This window comes from Oryctolagus cuniculus, chromosome 3 (genome assembly GCF_051225735.1).
Source record: "Oryctolagus cuniculus isolate XC-2025 breed Fujian yellow rabbit chromosome 3, ASM5122573v1, whole genome shotgun sequence".
NCBI lineage: Eukaryota > Metazoa > Chordata > Mammalia > Lagomorpha > Leporidae > Oryctolagus > Oryctolagus cuniculus.
In genome coordinates, this window is record NC_142869.1 from 7240959 (window position 1) to 7255208 (window position 14250).

The following is a 14250-nucleotide window of genomic DNA, read 5'->3' on the forward strand; positions in this document are numbered from 1 at the left end:
ATTGCCTGGTAATTCAAGAAACCTATAGGTGACCAGTGGAGGTGGCAGCTGAGGGTAATTTCAAAAGAGGGCCAAAGTACACCAAGCACCGTGCTCTAATGGAGAACTAGCAACTGAAACATACAACATTTACCCTCAGGCCACGGAAACTGAGCCCTCAGCAGGGGTCACCTACCCCAGGGCAAAGTTGCTGTCCTCCTTCCAGTCCACGATGCGGCAGATGAACAGCGTGTTGGCGTAATCCTTAGGCCGGCTCACAAAGTCCTGCGGACAGTCCTTGAGAGGCACGTAAACCCTAGGCACTCGGTGGTCTGTGGGAGAAAACAGGGCATACTTCCTGAACAGTTCACTGCTCTTATCAGCCAAGGGTCTGAGGACGCCGGTTGCAGCTCGGGAATGCTTTTTCTCCAAGATGTAAACCACCTGAAAACACCAAAGACGGAATCAACATTGTTCACCGACAGAGCTGGGGGACAGCTGGAAAAGTCAGCAGGATGGGCTCTGATCAACCAGCTGGGTGCAGTAACTTCTGTGGGTCAAAATCAAGAGCCTCTACTTATCATGCGTCAACTTAAGCATCCTGTAAGCACACACATGCAAGAAAACGCTCTGTAGCGTGTGGATCAATGAGACGGAAGTGCTCTTACAGCCACGACCGGGGCTTACGAGGGTGCGGGGGTACCAGCAGGGAAGCACAGCTCCAGGGATTCGTTACGCATCTCAGTTTTCACTGGAATAATACCACCATCTTACATGAACAACACAGTGGCTGCTTTTTAAAAAGTATTACTAAATGGATATAAATTGCTCTTCTTAATTATGCTTCCAACAAATGTAAAGGGAAACACTTAATCCTCCTTTTCTTTCCAAGATTAAACCCAGTCTCTCATCTTACCAGGTAAGACTCAGGCCACCACAGCACCGTGCACATTTCTACTTCTACCAAGAGAGAAGCATTCTAAAGAAAGTGGATCCTCTCCCCCGCCCTCTGGGCAAAGGCATTCTTCCCGCCTCTCTCCTTCCGCACGGTAGATGGTTTTGGCGCTTTGCTGGAATTACTTGCAATTCCAGAACCCGGAGCTAAGATTCAAGCTGCCCTGAGCCAGCCACTTCTGTTGCTCGTGAATGCGTGTCCACGTGGGCTGCGCCTGTCTGCAGAGCACCTTCAGCCCACTGAGTGTGCAACGGCCGCCTCCCAGTCACGCCTGCTACGACCGCAGGACACCTGGCCTCACTCAACCTCAGTCCTACTACCTCTACTCTCTCCCTCCTAACTCCCCACCCTTCCTGGAAAACATCTTCCCATCTGGAAAAACTGCGGAAAACCTCGCTCAAGAATATGCTGGACACGCCTCGCACGTGCTCATCTGCCGTAAGAACTGAGCGCTCCAGCGCCTTGCTCTGCCTCCACACACAGCCCTTAGGGAGCACCCAGGCTTTCCTGGGTGCACTGCCACATCCAGACCATGCCGTCTTCTGGCTTCATGCGTGTTTCTGTACTCTCGTCTCATGCAGCCTGTCTGTCCCCTTCTTGGTCGTGTCCCCCACTGACCAGCCTCCTGGCTACTCCGTAATGTCTGGTTAGTCTGCCTTTCTCAGCGTCCTCCAGCCACCATCTTGTCTTCACAGGTGAGGCGTGCACCTCTTCCATGCCAGTGGCTTTCACCTGCATTCACCTTCAGCAACCCACCCTCAGGGCCTCTCCTGGGTGTCATCTGGAACTGATACAACCCCAGCACCGCTCAGGCTGATCCATCATGCAGCTCCCTTATCAGGCTTTTCCACAGCAAGGCTTCCCGGGCTGTAACCATCTCCTGTCCTGTAAGTCTGCTAGCTCCATTTAAGCTGTGAACGCTTTCCCACGTCCCTGAGCCACCACGTTTCATCACTTGCAGCCTGATTATCTATGCTGTCAAGTGCCACATCCTCCTGTCCTCCCACTACTTCCAGCCTACAAATCCTCAGGCTTGATGCCATTCAGCCGTTGGTCTCCCCTAACCTTCAACACAAACTGTCAAGTGGTTGCAAACGTCAACTGCTCAGACACTGTGACATGTTAATGTTGACAACTTTTGCTAGGATCTCAGAACCTCTATGACATTTGTCTACCTGTCCCCAAGTCAGTACAGTCTATTATTTTTTCTTTTTTTAAGATTTATTTATTTGAAAGGCAGAAGCAGAGAGAAAGATCTTCAATCCTCTGGTTCACACCCCAAATGGCCACAATGACTAAAGCTGGGCCAATCTGAAGCCAGGAGTGCTTCTTGGTCTCCCACATGGGTGCAGTGGCCCAAGGACTTGGGCCATCCTCTACTGCTTTCCCAGGCCATACAGAGAGTTGGATCAGAAGTGGAGCAGCCAGGACTCAAACCAGCACCCATATGGGATGCAGGCACTGTAGACAGCAGATTCGCCCGCTACGCCACAGCGCTGGTCCCATAGTCTATTCTTTCAGCCTACTCTCCTGACCCTCGCCTTCTGCGACTCCAATTATATAAATGTTGAATCTTTTTTTTTTTATTGTCTCACAATTCCCAGAGGCTCTTTTTAAATGGTTTTTAAAGTCTACTTTCCAGTGGTTGAGGTTGGGTCAGTTCCACTAATCTGCCCTGCAGTTAACTGATTGTGTGCCGCATTATCTTTATGCTACTCTTGACCCCATCCAGCAAGTACTCTATTTGTTACTGCATTTTTCAGTTCTGTAACATCCATTTGGTCCTTTTTTATGACTTTTCTATTCCTTTGCTGCGATTTCCTATTTTCTCAAGAGAATTTTTAATTGCTAACTGAAGTTGTTTTGCTGTTGTTGTTGTTGTTGTCTGGAGGGCTGTTTAAAAGCCATTGTCCTTGAACTGCAAAAGCTCAGTACTGGAACTGGAATCAGTCGAATGTCTTTTCTCACTCCTGTTGTGATTTTCCTATTTGTTGGAATGGTGGGTAGTTTCTGATTGTGTCCTAGATCTTCGGTGGTCATGTTAAGAGCCTCTGGGTCTCACTGAAGTCTTCTGTATTAGAAGGTAGTAAGCCTGGTTAGGTTTAGCACGCAGGTCCTGGTCTGCACTGCTGTAGCTCCAGCACTATCTTGGTGTGGTTGGTTTGTAAGGTGCCACTGGCATTGCCTGTGGGGCTGGAAGGAACTTCCCCAGGCCAGGCCACCTAGTCTCCCTAACCATGGCCCAGGCAACCCTAGCTTGCAGGGCCAAAGAGGCTCTTCATCCGGGGTTTCCTGTTGTGGCGACACCTCCCTTCAATGCCACCGACTTCCATGGTCTCTGAGTGAAGGAGGAGGAGTCTGGGAGAACAGTGTGCTTCCCAGGCTGGGCTGTCTGTGGTAGCAAGATCCCTTCCATCAGTATCTTTAGTTCCCAGTGCCACTGGGTAGGAGGGAGGAGAGAGGCTTCCTAGGCCGGGCTGTCCCTGTGGTGGGACAGCCCGTACTGGTGGAGAAGTCTCAGACACTGGGGGGACAGGGAAGAAGACAGTCCTCCTGGTCACTTACTGTTATCAGAGTCTCAGTTAATTGCCCTTGCAGGTGCGGCCAGGGTGGTCTGATGTCTCTAGAAGGATTTCTGTTAGATCTGAATGGAGTGAGTCCACCTGTGCCACCCTCTATGGCTAGGCTGGGACTCAGAAACCCTAGGCCTGTATCACCTTCTGACGGTGGGAGCTGTAAAGTCTCTGCCATGATGTTGTTTCTCTCATCCTGGGGTTCCTAGTTAGCTTGGCTTCCTCTTTCCACTTTCCAGAATTGTCCTGTGGTTACCTCTAGTTTCTCCCAGAGTTCACAGCTGTACTTTGTGGAAAGAGCAAAAATCAAGTCTATGCCATTTTCTCCAGCAGGAAGTCCCTGTTTCTTATTCTAACTGCTGACAGCATAAGAAATATATTGAGTAACCCGGCTTTACCTGGGGTTCCTATACTGTTAGTTGTCGTGGAAATAACTCTACCACAGCATAAGTTTTGCCTACAAATGCTGATTTTGTGTTGTAATTTCTGGTTGAATTCATTAAGAAACATTATCTCAAAAAAGGGATGGGAGAATGGAGGGAAGGAAGGAGGGAGCAGACAGGGCTGGGGCCACAGCACATCAGAGAACACAGCTCTAGAAGCAGGGCTCTACTCAGCTCGGGCTCACTTAGGGGTGCAGTGTTGCCAGATGTTTTCTCTTGGCAGAAGAAGTCAAAATTCTAATTTTTATGTGAATACTCCTAACTTAACAAAATTTTAAAATGTTTATTAATTTGTATTTGAAAGGCAGGGGTGGAGGGGGTGGGGGGGTGAGATCATCCCTCTTCTTGTTCGCTCCCTAAACACCCACAACAGTCAGGGCTGGGCAAGCTGAAGCCAGGAGCCAGGGACTCCATCTGGATCTCACATGGGTGTGGCTGAGCCATCACCTGCTGCCTCCCAGGTGCGTTACCAGAAAGCTGGGCTGGAGGCAGAAGCAGAGTGGGACTCAGCCCCAGGTACTCTAATATGGATGCAGGTGTCCTGAGTAGCAGTTTAACCTGATAGGCCACAATGTCCACCCCATAGTATTTTTTTTTTAAATGCAAACTAGTCAAAAATTTTAAATACTGCACAGGTCAAATAAAACAGGATGAGGGGCTGGCACTGTGGCATAGTGGGCAAAGCCACCACCTGCAGTGCCAGCATACCACATGGGCGCCAGTTTAAGTCCCAGCTGCTCCACTTCTCATCCAGCTCCCTGCTATGGTCTGGGAAAGCAGTAGAAGATGGCCCAAGTCCTTGGGCCCCTGCACCCACGTGGGAGACCCAGAAGAAGCTCTTGGCTCCTGCCTTCAGATTGGCACAGCTCCAGCCATTGTGGCCATCTGGGGAGTGAACCAGCGGATGGAAGACTTCTGTCTCTGTCTTTCTGCCTCTGCTTCTGCTTCTCTGTAACTCTGCCATTCAAATAAATAAATAAATCTTAAAAAAAAAAAAAAAAAAAAAAGAATGAGCCCAGATCTAGCCATCATTACAATCCTGCTTGCCTAGCATGCTGCTTGCTACATGGTTAGTCCTCAAAATGTCAGAGAGAGTGAGAAACAGGAGCAGTGCATACATAGTGCACTTGGAAAGTCCCCCTGGTAATAGGCAGCACAGGAGACACTCTCAACCCACCTGCTGGCAGCACAGCCGCTCTGCATTCCTAGGTTAAAGGCACTGACAGATGCCACTGGCAGCTGAAGCCTCATGCTGTGACGCCACTGTGTTCCCGGCCCTATGCACCTCTGCCACTCTGAGCTGTGCACACAGCTAGAGTGGGCTGTGTCTAACCCCACATCTGAGTGCAAGATAATAAAACACAAATGTAAAAACAATTACTTCTCTGACAAATAAACACTTTTGAAAAACCAAAAGATTTATTATGGGGCAGGCTTAGTGGATAAGGTCACAGCCTGCAGTGCCGGCATCCCATATGGGCGCTGGTTCGAGTCTCGACTGCTCCACTTCTGATCCCAGCTCTCTGCTGTGGCCTGGGAGAGCAGTGGAGAATGGCCCAGGTCCTCGGGCCCCTGCACCCACGTGGGAGACCCAGAAGAAGCTCCTGGCTTCAGACTGGCCCAGTTCCGGTTGTTGCAGCCACTTGGAGCATGAACCAGTGGATGGCACACTTCTCTGTCTCTCTGCCTCCGACTGTCTGTAACTCTGCCTTTTATATAAATCTTAAAAAAAATTCATTAAAATTGGCCGGCGCCGCGGCTCACTAGGCTAATCCTCCGCCTAGCGGCGCCAGCACACCAGGTTCTAGTCCCGGTCGGGGCGCCAGATTCTGTCCTGGTTGCCCCTCTTCCAGGCCAGCTCTCTGCTGTGGCCAGGGAGTGCAGTGGAGGATGGCCCAGGTGCTTGGGCCCTGCACCCCATGGGAGACCAGGAGAAGCACCTGGCTCCTGGCTCCTGCCATCGGATCAGCGCGGTGCGCCGGCCGCAGCGCGCCGGCTGCGGCGGCCATTGAAGGGTGAACCAACAGCAAAGGAAGACCTTTCTCTCTGTCTCTCTCTCTCACTGTCCACTCTGCCTGTCAAAAAAAAAAAAAAAAATTCATTAAAATTAAAAATTTACATTGGAATTGTCATGGGCATGACAGCAATAAAAAATAGAGCTAAAAACAGTAAAAACCTGGAAGAAGTTTGTTTTCACATTGCTTCTGCAGAGTCTGCATTCTCACTCCACTTTAAGTAACAAAACTGGGGGCTGTGTCGTGGCACAGCAGGTTAAGCTGCAGCTTGTGACTCTGGTAACCCATAACTGAGTATAACTCAAGTCCCGGCTGCTCCACTTCTGATCCAGCTCCCTGCTAATGTGCCTGGGAAAGCAGCAGAAGATGGCCCTAGTGCTTAGCCCTTGCCACCCATATGGGAGACCAGATGGAGTTCCAGGCTCCCGGCTTTAGCCTCACCCAGCCTTGTCCACTGCAGCCATCTGGGGGGTCGGGGGTAAACCAGCAAATGGATGATCTCTCTCTGTCTCTCTATTGCTCTGCCTTTCAAAACAATAAACAAATCTTTAAAAATAAATAACCCAAAGAAGAAATCACAGATGCTGCATTACAAGTCTGGTTTAAGCAAGGATGATAAACATACTCACACCCAATGCACTGGCCCTTCATCCAAAGCAGGCAAATACGCACATTACTTATATGTTTAAAGTTAAAAAAATAGTCACTGTTTATGATCGTGCTTCTACTGACTTTCCTGGTAACTGAAAAGTGCAGTCCTGACCAAATCACACAAGAGACATCACCCAGGAGCTCAGGTGACAGCCATGGGGACAAGCGGGGAAAATCTGTAGGTAACGACCTTTGCGGATCTCTGCAGCGACTTCTCTGACAAAGCTCTTGTGTCCTGTGATGAGGAAGCACTCTCGTCTTTTCTATCTGGCTCACCAGCGTCCTCTTTTCCTACATTGAAAAGAGAGGAAAACAGAAGAGGAGGAATCAACCCGTTAGACCTACATCCATTAGGCATATAGACGGATGGGATTCTAAAATCGAGATCTGGAAAGTTTCTTGATGCCATTTACCCCGATACTCACTCTACGGAAGAGGAACCCATCAGGCCCGTGGCGGTCCGGTGACGGGGCCAAGGCAGTCATGCCACCCACCTGCATTAATGCTTACCCTGAGCACTTAACCTTAGCAGGTCACATCTGATCTCTTCGATATTATTCACAAGCTAAACATGACCCAAGTGGTGGGCATCAAACTATGATAATTTAAATTAAATAGTCTGTGTGTTGAAACACCAAAAAGCTGTATGTTAAATATTGTCCCAACCCACAATGAAGAATAGAGATAGGTTAATTTATTATGCACATTTGAACAAAATAAAAATAAATGTTATCTTTAAAAGTACTTTGATACTGGGGCTGGCATTGAGGTCTAGTATGTTGACTCCACCTGCAGTACCAGCATCCCACATGGGCGTCCCAAGAGGGCACCTGGCTGCTTCTCTTCCAATCCAGCTCCCTGCTGATGGCCTGGGAAACCAGTAGAGGACGTCCCAAGTGCTTGGGCCCCTGCACCCACCTGGGACACCCAGGGGAAGCTCTTGGCTCCTAGCCTTGGATCAGCCCAGCTCTGACCACTGCAGCCATTTGGGGAATGAACCAGCAGATGGAAGACCTTACTGTCTTTTGCTCTCTGTCTGTAACTCTGCCTCTCAAATAAATAAATAAATAAATCTTAAAAAAAAAAAAAAGGTACATTGGTACCAGCCATAACAAACAAAATGGTGGAAAATAGATTATATTTATTAAATAAATAAATAAATAAATAAAACACCCAACTCTGACTTTCCTGGCCTAAGTAACATTACATAAAGAGTAAAGTACTTAAAGTCTTTTAATGTTTAACTTCCTTCTTAGAAAAACTTATAAAATGCACATTCACCCAAGAAACTGAAGCCACATTTCCCCAGGAAGAGGCAGTTAGGCTGTGGACCAGAAGTATTAAAAACACTTATGAACAAAAGCAGCAAATGACATACTTCGGAACACTTAAAATTCTGTGTCTTCTTTAAACATTCAATTTCCCATACAAAATAGTCGTATCCAACTATAGCAGAGTTTCTGGACTTGGGGGTCACAACCAATTCATGTGGCACCCACTCCAGAGCTGAGAGAGACTTGTACCTGTCATCATTTAGACACAACCAGGGCCAACATAGATAAATAAATCCTTTTCAGGACTGGCTGCCTCTTAGCAAAGGTTCATCTGAAAGCCAGCTTTTACCACTCAGGGCGTACTCTGGAAACACTGACATGATCTGACCCAAAGGGGCTGAAGAATGGTCAACTGTCTGCTTTTCCATCCACGCTAAAATTTACCTACCGAAGGACCCATCGGAGGCTGATTCTTTATTCTTTGCTACAAGTAAAAGCCAAGACAAACTTTCCCATTGTAGATCAGCCTGTCCACTAGTAAAAGAAGGCCATCATTCAAGTCCACCTTTTATTTTCAACCCGTGGTTCGGGATTCCAGAATCATCGGGTGCTTCCAGAACAGCTTTTTTATAATCTTGGGGAGGAAAAAACCCACACACATTGTTGATTTGTTGGTTCCATAACAAACCCTGCCAAATGTGTCCTGCAGAACAAGGTAATTCAGAAACAGAATAGGAGGCTAGAATTACCACAAACAAGTAAATGTGACTTACACGTATGATATCTGAGTTCTGGGTCACAAAAGCTGGCAGTCAAGACAGGGTAATGAATGGTTTTTCCAGGCAAGCGGCTTTCTGTAAGTCACTGATGCTCCATCTTACAATGGTGATTACTTCAGATTCCATCCCAACAACAGCGAGCCTTCTGCCCCAAAGGTTATACCAGGTTACATCCACAGACAGAGGGAGAGCCATGGAGGTGAGCCCAGTCATGATTTGCAGGTAACATATCTGAACACTGCCCTTTCAAGTCTATATTCACAAGGATTTCCAAGCAGAAATAAGGTGTTGTTCAAAGTTACATTCTAATCAATTAAGCTAAAATTTATAGCCTTGCAGGTGAGAATCATAGATGCTGTGAATGAACAAAAAGGACCGCAATGCCAAGCTGGAATGATGACTCACCTAAACACATTCCCAACGAAGATGCCCTGCCACACTGAACAGCAAAGGCACCAATTTAATGAGAGAATCAACTGTGTTATTTAATCCCAAGACCATTTATTTACTCACTTATTCCAAGTATTTACTGAGTACTGGGCACTGAAGATTCAGTGGTGAATGAAAGAAGTATGATCCCAGCCCTTCTGGAGCACACAGGCTAATGTGGGGAAGATATTACACAAATAATTACTGGATAAATATAAAATTATACACTGCGATGAGTGCTTAGAAGGAAAGAACAGTCAGTCCCAAGGGAGAAGGGGAAGGCATACATGACTTAGTTTAGAGGTGTGAGGATGTGACATTTAAGTTGAGACCCTGGAAGGTGTGTACAGGAGTGAAGAGAGGGACAAAGGATCCCTAGTAGGGAACGGCACAGGGGAAGTGGTAACAGCTGGAAGCAACTCACACAATCAAGGGCCAGAAGGACAGCCACGCAGCTGGAACCCAATGGGCATGGCAGAGTGAGGCAGACAGCAGTCAAGTCAAGCAGGGCCTTGCTGGAGAGAAGAATCTGGAATTTAAGCCACAACACAACGGGAAGCCCTCTAAGGATATTGTGCAAGAGTGGTGTTGTCAGAGGCAAGATTAGAGCAGGCTAAGAGTGGATGTGGGGAGATCAGCTAAGAATTACTGCAATAGCCCAGGCATGAGAGGAAAGAGCTGTGATGTGGGCAATGGAGATAGAATTAAGATAATGCTTTGGAGTTGAGCTGTGAGATTTTGGTGGTAATTAGGCATGAGGTTTAAGGATTATTAGATATAAGAAGTGATTACTGACTTCTGTAGCTGGGTTGATAAAAAGATATCACTTAAGAACGACTTAAGAGAAAAGGTGGGGTGGAAACTGTGAGAGAGGGAGAGAGAAACAAAGAGAAAGAGAGACAGACAGACACAGCCTAGAGGAAATCAAAAATCAAGAGTTTTAGGGGCCAGCATTGTGGCACAATGGGTCAGTCTACTTCAGCGGAGGATGGCCCAAGTGCTTGAGCCCTCGCCACCTATGTGGAAGACACGGACGGAGGTCCTGGCTCCTGGCTTTGGCCTGGAACAGCCCCAGCTATTGTGACCATTTTGAAGTGAACCAGTGGATGGAATCAATCTCTCTCCTCTCTCTCTCTCTCTCTAATAAATACATAATTTTTTAAAATGGTTCTATGAAGGTATTTAGAAAGTGAGGGAAGGGACAATGTTGTGTCATAGTGGGCTTAAGCCACTGCCTGCAAAGCCAACATCCCATATGGGTGCTGATTTGAGTCCCAGCTGCTCTACTTCCAATCCAGCTCCCTGCTAATGTGCCTGGGAAAGCAGCAGAAGATGGCCCAAGTGCTTGGGCCCTGCACCCGTGTGAAGAGACCTGAATGAAGCTCCTAGCTTCACATGGCCCAGCCTGGGCTGTTGCTGCCATTTGGGAGGTAAACCAGGGAATGGAAGATCTCTCTCTCTCCTTCTCTCCCTGTAACTCTGCCTTTCAAACAAATAAATAAATAAATCTTAAAAAAAAAAAAAAAGCGAGGGAAAATGCATAGTAGGAAAACACCATGCATGATTTCAGCTTCTTTTTGTACTGAAATAAACTCGCTCTCACTCTCATCTGCCCTGACCTTTCTGGAGCATCTCCTGTTTGAGGCCACCGGGGAGCAGCAACGCTGATGCTGAGCAAGCAGCCCAGCATGCAGACCTGGACCTCAAAGGACCTGTGTTGTGGCTCCAGACAAAAGCTTTGTGCTGGGAGATCCCGTATTTGCACTTTCCAGTCTAAACTGGAGAGAGGAGATTCAAACTCAAGGCTGTCCCACTGCTACATCCATGAAGCGCTTCTACTACTCCACACTGCTATGTGCACAAGTAAGGAAAAACGTGCTGTCACTGTGGAGGAGGCAGGAAAAGGCCACCAAGGAAGTGGCCTGGGGCTTGAAGGATGCACAGGGGTTTCAAAGGGAAATGAGGAGTCGAAAGGCAAAGATCATAACCTGTAAAAGGCCCAGCACTGGGGGAGCGCCTGACATGGCAAAGGTCTAGTAAGAGCTTTAGTGAAGACACTAACAGGTTGAAGACACAGCACCGGGTGCAAGGGGCCTGGGGTGGAGGAGGAAGACTGCTGGAGAGATGGGACAGGCCCCACGGTGGACTCTAGTTACTACCCAGTAATCCGCTATCTTCTTTCTTAGTAATAAGAACCCCAATTTTCAGGTGGGCAGCCGAGTTAAAAAGACCACATCTTCAGCCTCCTTATAACCACACACAGCTCGCACCTCTGTTTCAGCCAATAAAATGCAGGGGGAGGGGTTGTTGATGACTTCCAGGAAGGGTCCTTGAGGGCCGAGACCCAGCCTTCTACTGGAATGTGACAGTGTGCCCAGCCCTCTGTCACCACCCAGCACTCTTCCTAGTCCTGGAGGCCAAAGCACAAGCAGGCTTTCCTCTGCAGAGCAGCACACCAGAATGAGCTGGAGACAGCTCTCCCACGAGCCCTGGCCAGTCTCCCTCGGGCTGCTCTCATGGGTGAGAGAACCAAACCTCTTTCTTGTCTAAGCCATTTACATTTTGGGATTTCACACTATTCTCGGCAGAACATACCTAGCACACAGTTCCAGACACTGAAACTGACAAGCTTGGACACTATCCCCTAAGGCATGAGAAATGCCTGGGAAATCGTCTCCTGACAGTTTTGCGTTGCATCTGTGGGTGAGGGCTATGACCCGGGTACCAGTCTGCAGTGGAGCGGCAACCACCAGCAGTGGAGAGCTCGCTAAGCTGCTGACACCTCAGAGCCAGAGTTAAGGCAGCAGCAGTGGCAGAGAATGGAGGCGAGACTTGAAGGAGATTTCCAAGAAGAATGCTGCTAAGTATGTCTTCATCACGGCGAAGTTTAGCGTGAGAAAAACAGGCTTAAATGAAAACAGCTTTTGATCGACCATCAGGAATTACGCTTTGACAGAGCAACAAAACCCTATAATGAACTCCTGCTGAACAGGCAGTCACCGGCAGTCCTCAGCAAAGGATGAGCGTATGGGTCCTGCAGGCTTCAGTTTCGCCATTGAAGACAGAGCTGGCCCCAGCCTTCCGGTTCAATAATTCTAGAAACTGATACCTATCAAAATTCTTCATCTAAAAGAGTTTTCTAAAACATGGGTTCACTGCTAATACAAACAATTCTTCAAAATTCCCCGAGAAATACTCTAGGAAAAAACGTCCAGGGAAATCCTAATCTGTTTCTACAGACTATCTCAAGTTTCTGTGTTGTTGTTGTTTTTTGTTTGTTTGTTTGTTTTTGACAGGCAGAGGTAGACAGTGAGAGAGAGAGACAGAGAGAAAGGTCTTCCTTCCGTTGGTTCACTCCCCAACTGCACCACACCCCAATCACACTGCACCGATCCGAAGCCAGGAGCCAGGTGCTTCCTCCTGGTCTCCCATGTGGGTGCAGGGCCCAAGCACTCGGGCCATCCTCCACTGCACTCCCGGGCCAGAGCAGAGAGCTGGACTGGAAGAGGAGCAACCGGGACAGAACCCGGTGCCCCAACCTGGACTAGAACCCGGTGTGCCGGCGCTGCAGGTGGAGGATTAGCCTAGTGAGCCATGGCGCCGACTAAGTTTCTGTTTTAAACATTTATAAAGCAAAATGTCATGCCCTGCTGGAGTTGACACTGTCACCTGCACCTACCAAATGCAAATCCAAACCCTCATTTTGGTAAGAAACAGTATTCTTATTTGGCCATCTCCTATACAAACAACAGATTGAATAGTCCAATGACTGAACACTTTACAATCAAATGTTTTCAAATGATTTAATTGTGATACTAAGTGGGGCCAGTGGAAGAAAAAAGCAAGGAACTAGGGAAAAGAGTATGTTCCAATCTATTTGATTAAAAAAGGGGCAAACTCTGACAAGTCCAAGTTCATTCCATTTCTGAAGAAAGGGCCCAGAAATTTACAATTTCCAAAGAGAATGCAGCAAAAACAGCAATACCTATTTGTAAACGCAAAGATGTCCCTACTGGATCTCTGAAAACCAATCGACTGGAAGAGCCTGGAGCCTCTCCTCCCAGGGGAAGTAGCAAAGCTAGCGCAAGTCCTCACGGAGGCCAGGGTAACACACACTGGGCATAACCATTCGCCTGCTGCCAGCCTGCCAGGCAGCGAGGGCTGAGGGTCCTTCCTGCACCCACGGAGGACATCACGGAGCTCCCATCTTCAGCTCAGGCGAGTTCCTCACACCAAAGGAAAACCAGTGAGAGGCATGACGCCAGGGAGCTTCCACAGCAGGTCTGCCTGCATTGCTGCATTTCGTTCACACCACAGCCTCACCCCAGTGGTAAGCTGCTATTCCAACTTCACCAAGACAACAGTGCCAGCAGAAGAGCGCATGCGAGGATGCTGATGCCGACTCCACTAGAGCACACACACCGCGATGGGAAGGGTCACAAAAACCTGGACCGAGGCATTCTTTAAGGAATCATGGGACTCCCTGAAATGCTGGCATCAGCCCAGCGGAAGTGTCAAATACTTATGGAACTTCAGGCACTGAAAATGACCCTGGCTCTTCTGTCCTAAGGAGCTCATGCTCTAGAATTGAAACAAAGATGCAGGCAATTACTTAAAACACAGAGTGTTGGTAACTGTTAGCTATCAGGGTACCGAGGGCAATGAGAAGGGAGCCCAGCAGACTTGGCAGAGCAGCTGTCCCCAGAGCTGCAAACGGGAAAGCAGGGTGGGAACTGGCCAGGTGCCTGGGCCTGCAGAGCATTTCAGGAACAGAGAAGGGAAGGTGCAGAGGCACACGATCGAGGGTGAAACGGGAGGAAGGCTTTGTGCATCCAAACAGTTACAGGGACCTGACCGTGAAAGGTCTCATTTGATACTCTGAAGAATATGTATTTTCTGCTGTAGGGATGGAAAACCATTCAAAATTTTGAGAATAACATAATAAAAATTAGATCTGAAGAGAAGTCAACGGCCAAACTCTTGCTCCTTTGAAGATAACTTCCCTCCCACACACAGCTGCTTTTAAGATTTTCTCTCTGCCTTTAATTTTACGTAGTTTCCTCCTGACATATTCAAAGTTGGATCTAAAAAACAAATTCTACTTGGAATCATTGGTCTCCTTAAATCAGCAGCTGGATATCTCAACTGCTGT

At 48.0% G+C, this 14250-nt stretch overlaps 1 protein-coding gene across 15 annotated transcripts in view; it reads right to left on the reverse strand.

Annotated features, from left to right (window-relative positions):
* Window positions 1–14250, reverse strand: part of DIS3L2 (DIS3 like 3'-5' exoribonuclease 2) — a 385610-nt gene that overhangs the window by 215990 nt on the left and 155370 nt on the right. For 13 of the 15 annotated variants that reach the window (XM_070070055.2, XM_089329724.1, XM_089329727.1 and 10 more), the window contains 2 exons: window positions 6807–6907; window positions 176–423 (listed from right to left, as the gene is read on the reverse strand). In XM_070070055.2, the coding sequence (XP_069926156.1) occupies window positions 176–423; window positions 6807–6907 (349 nt within the window). Of the gene's footprint in view, window positions 1–175; window positions 424–6743; window positions 6908–8663; window positions 8683–14250 lie in introns of those variants that run through there. The other 2 variants (XM_089329731.1, XM_089329737.1) reach the window with 2 other exon arrangements.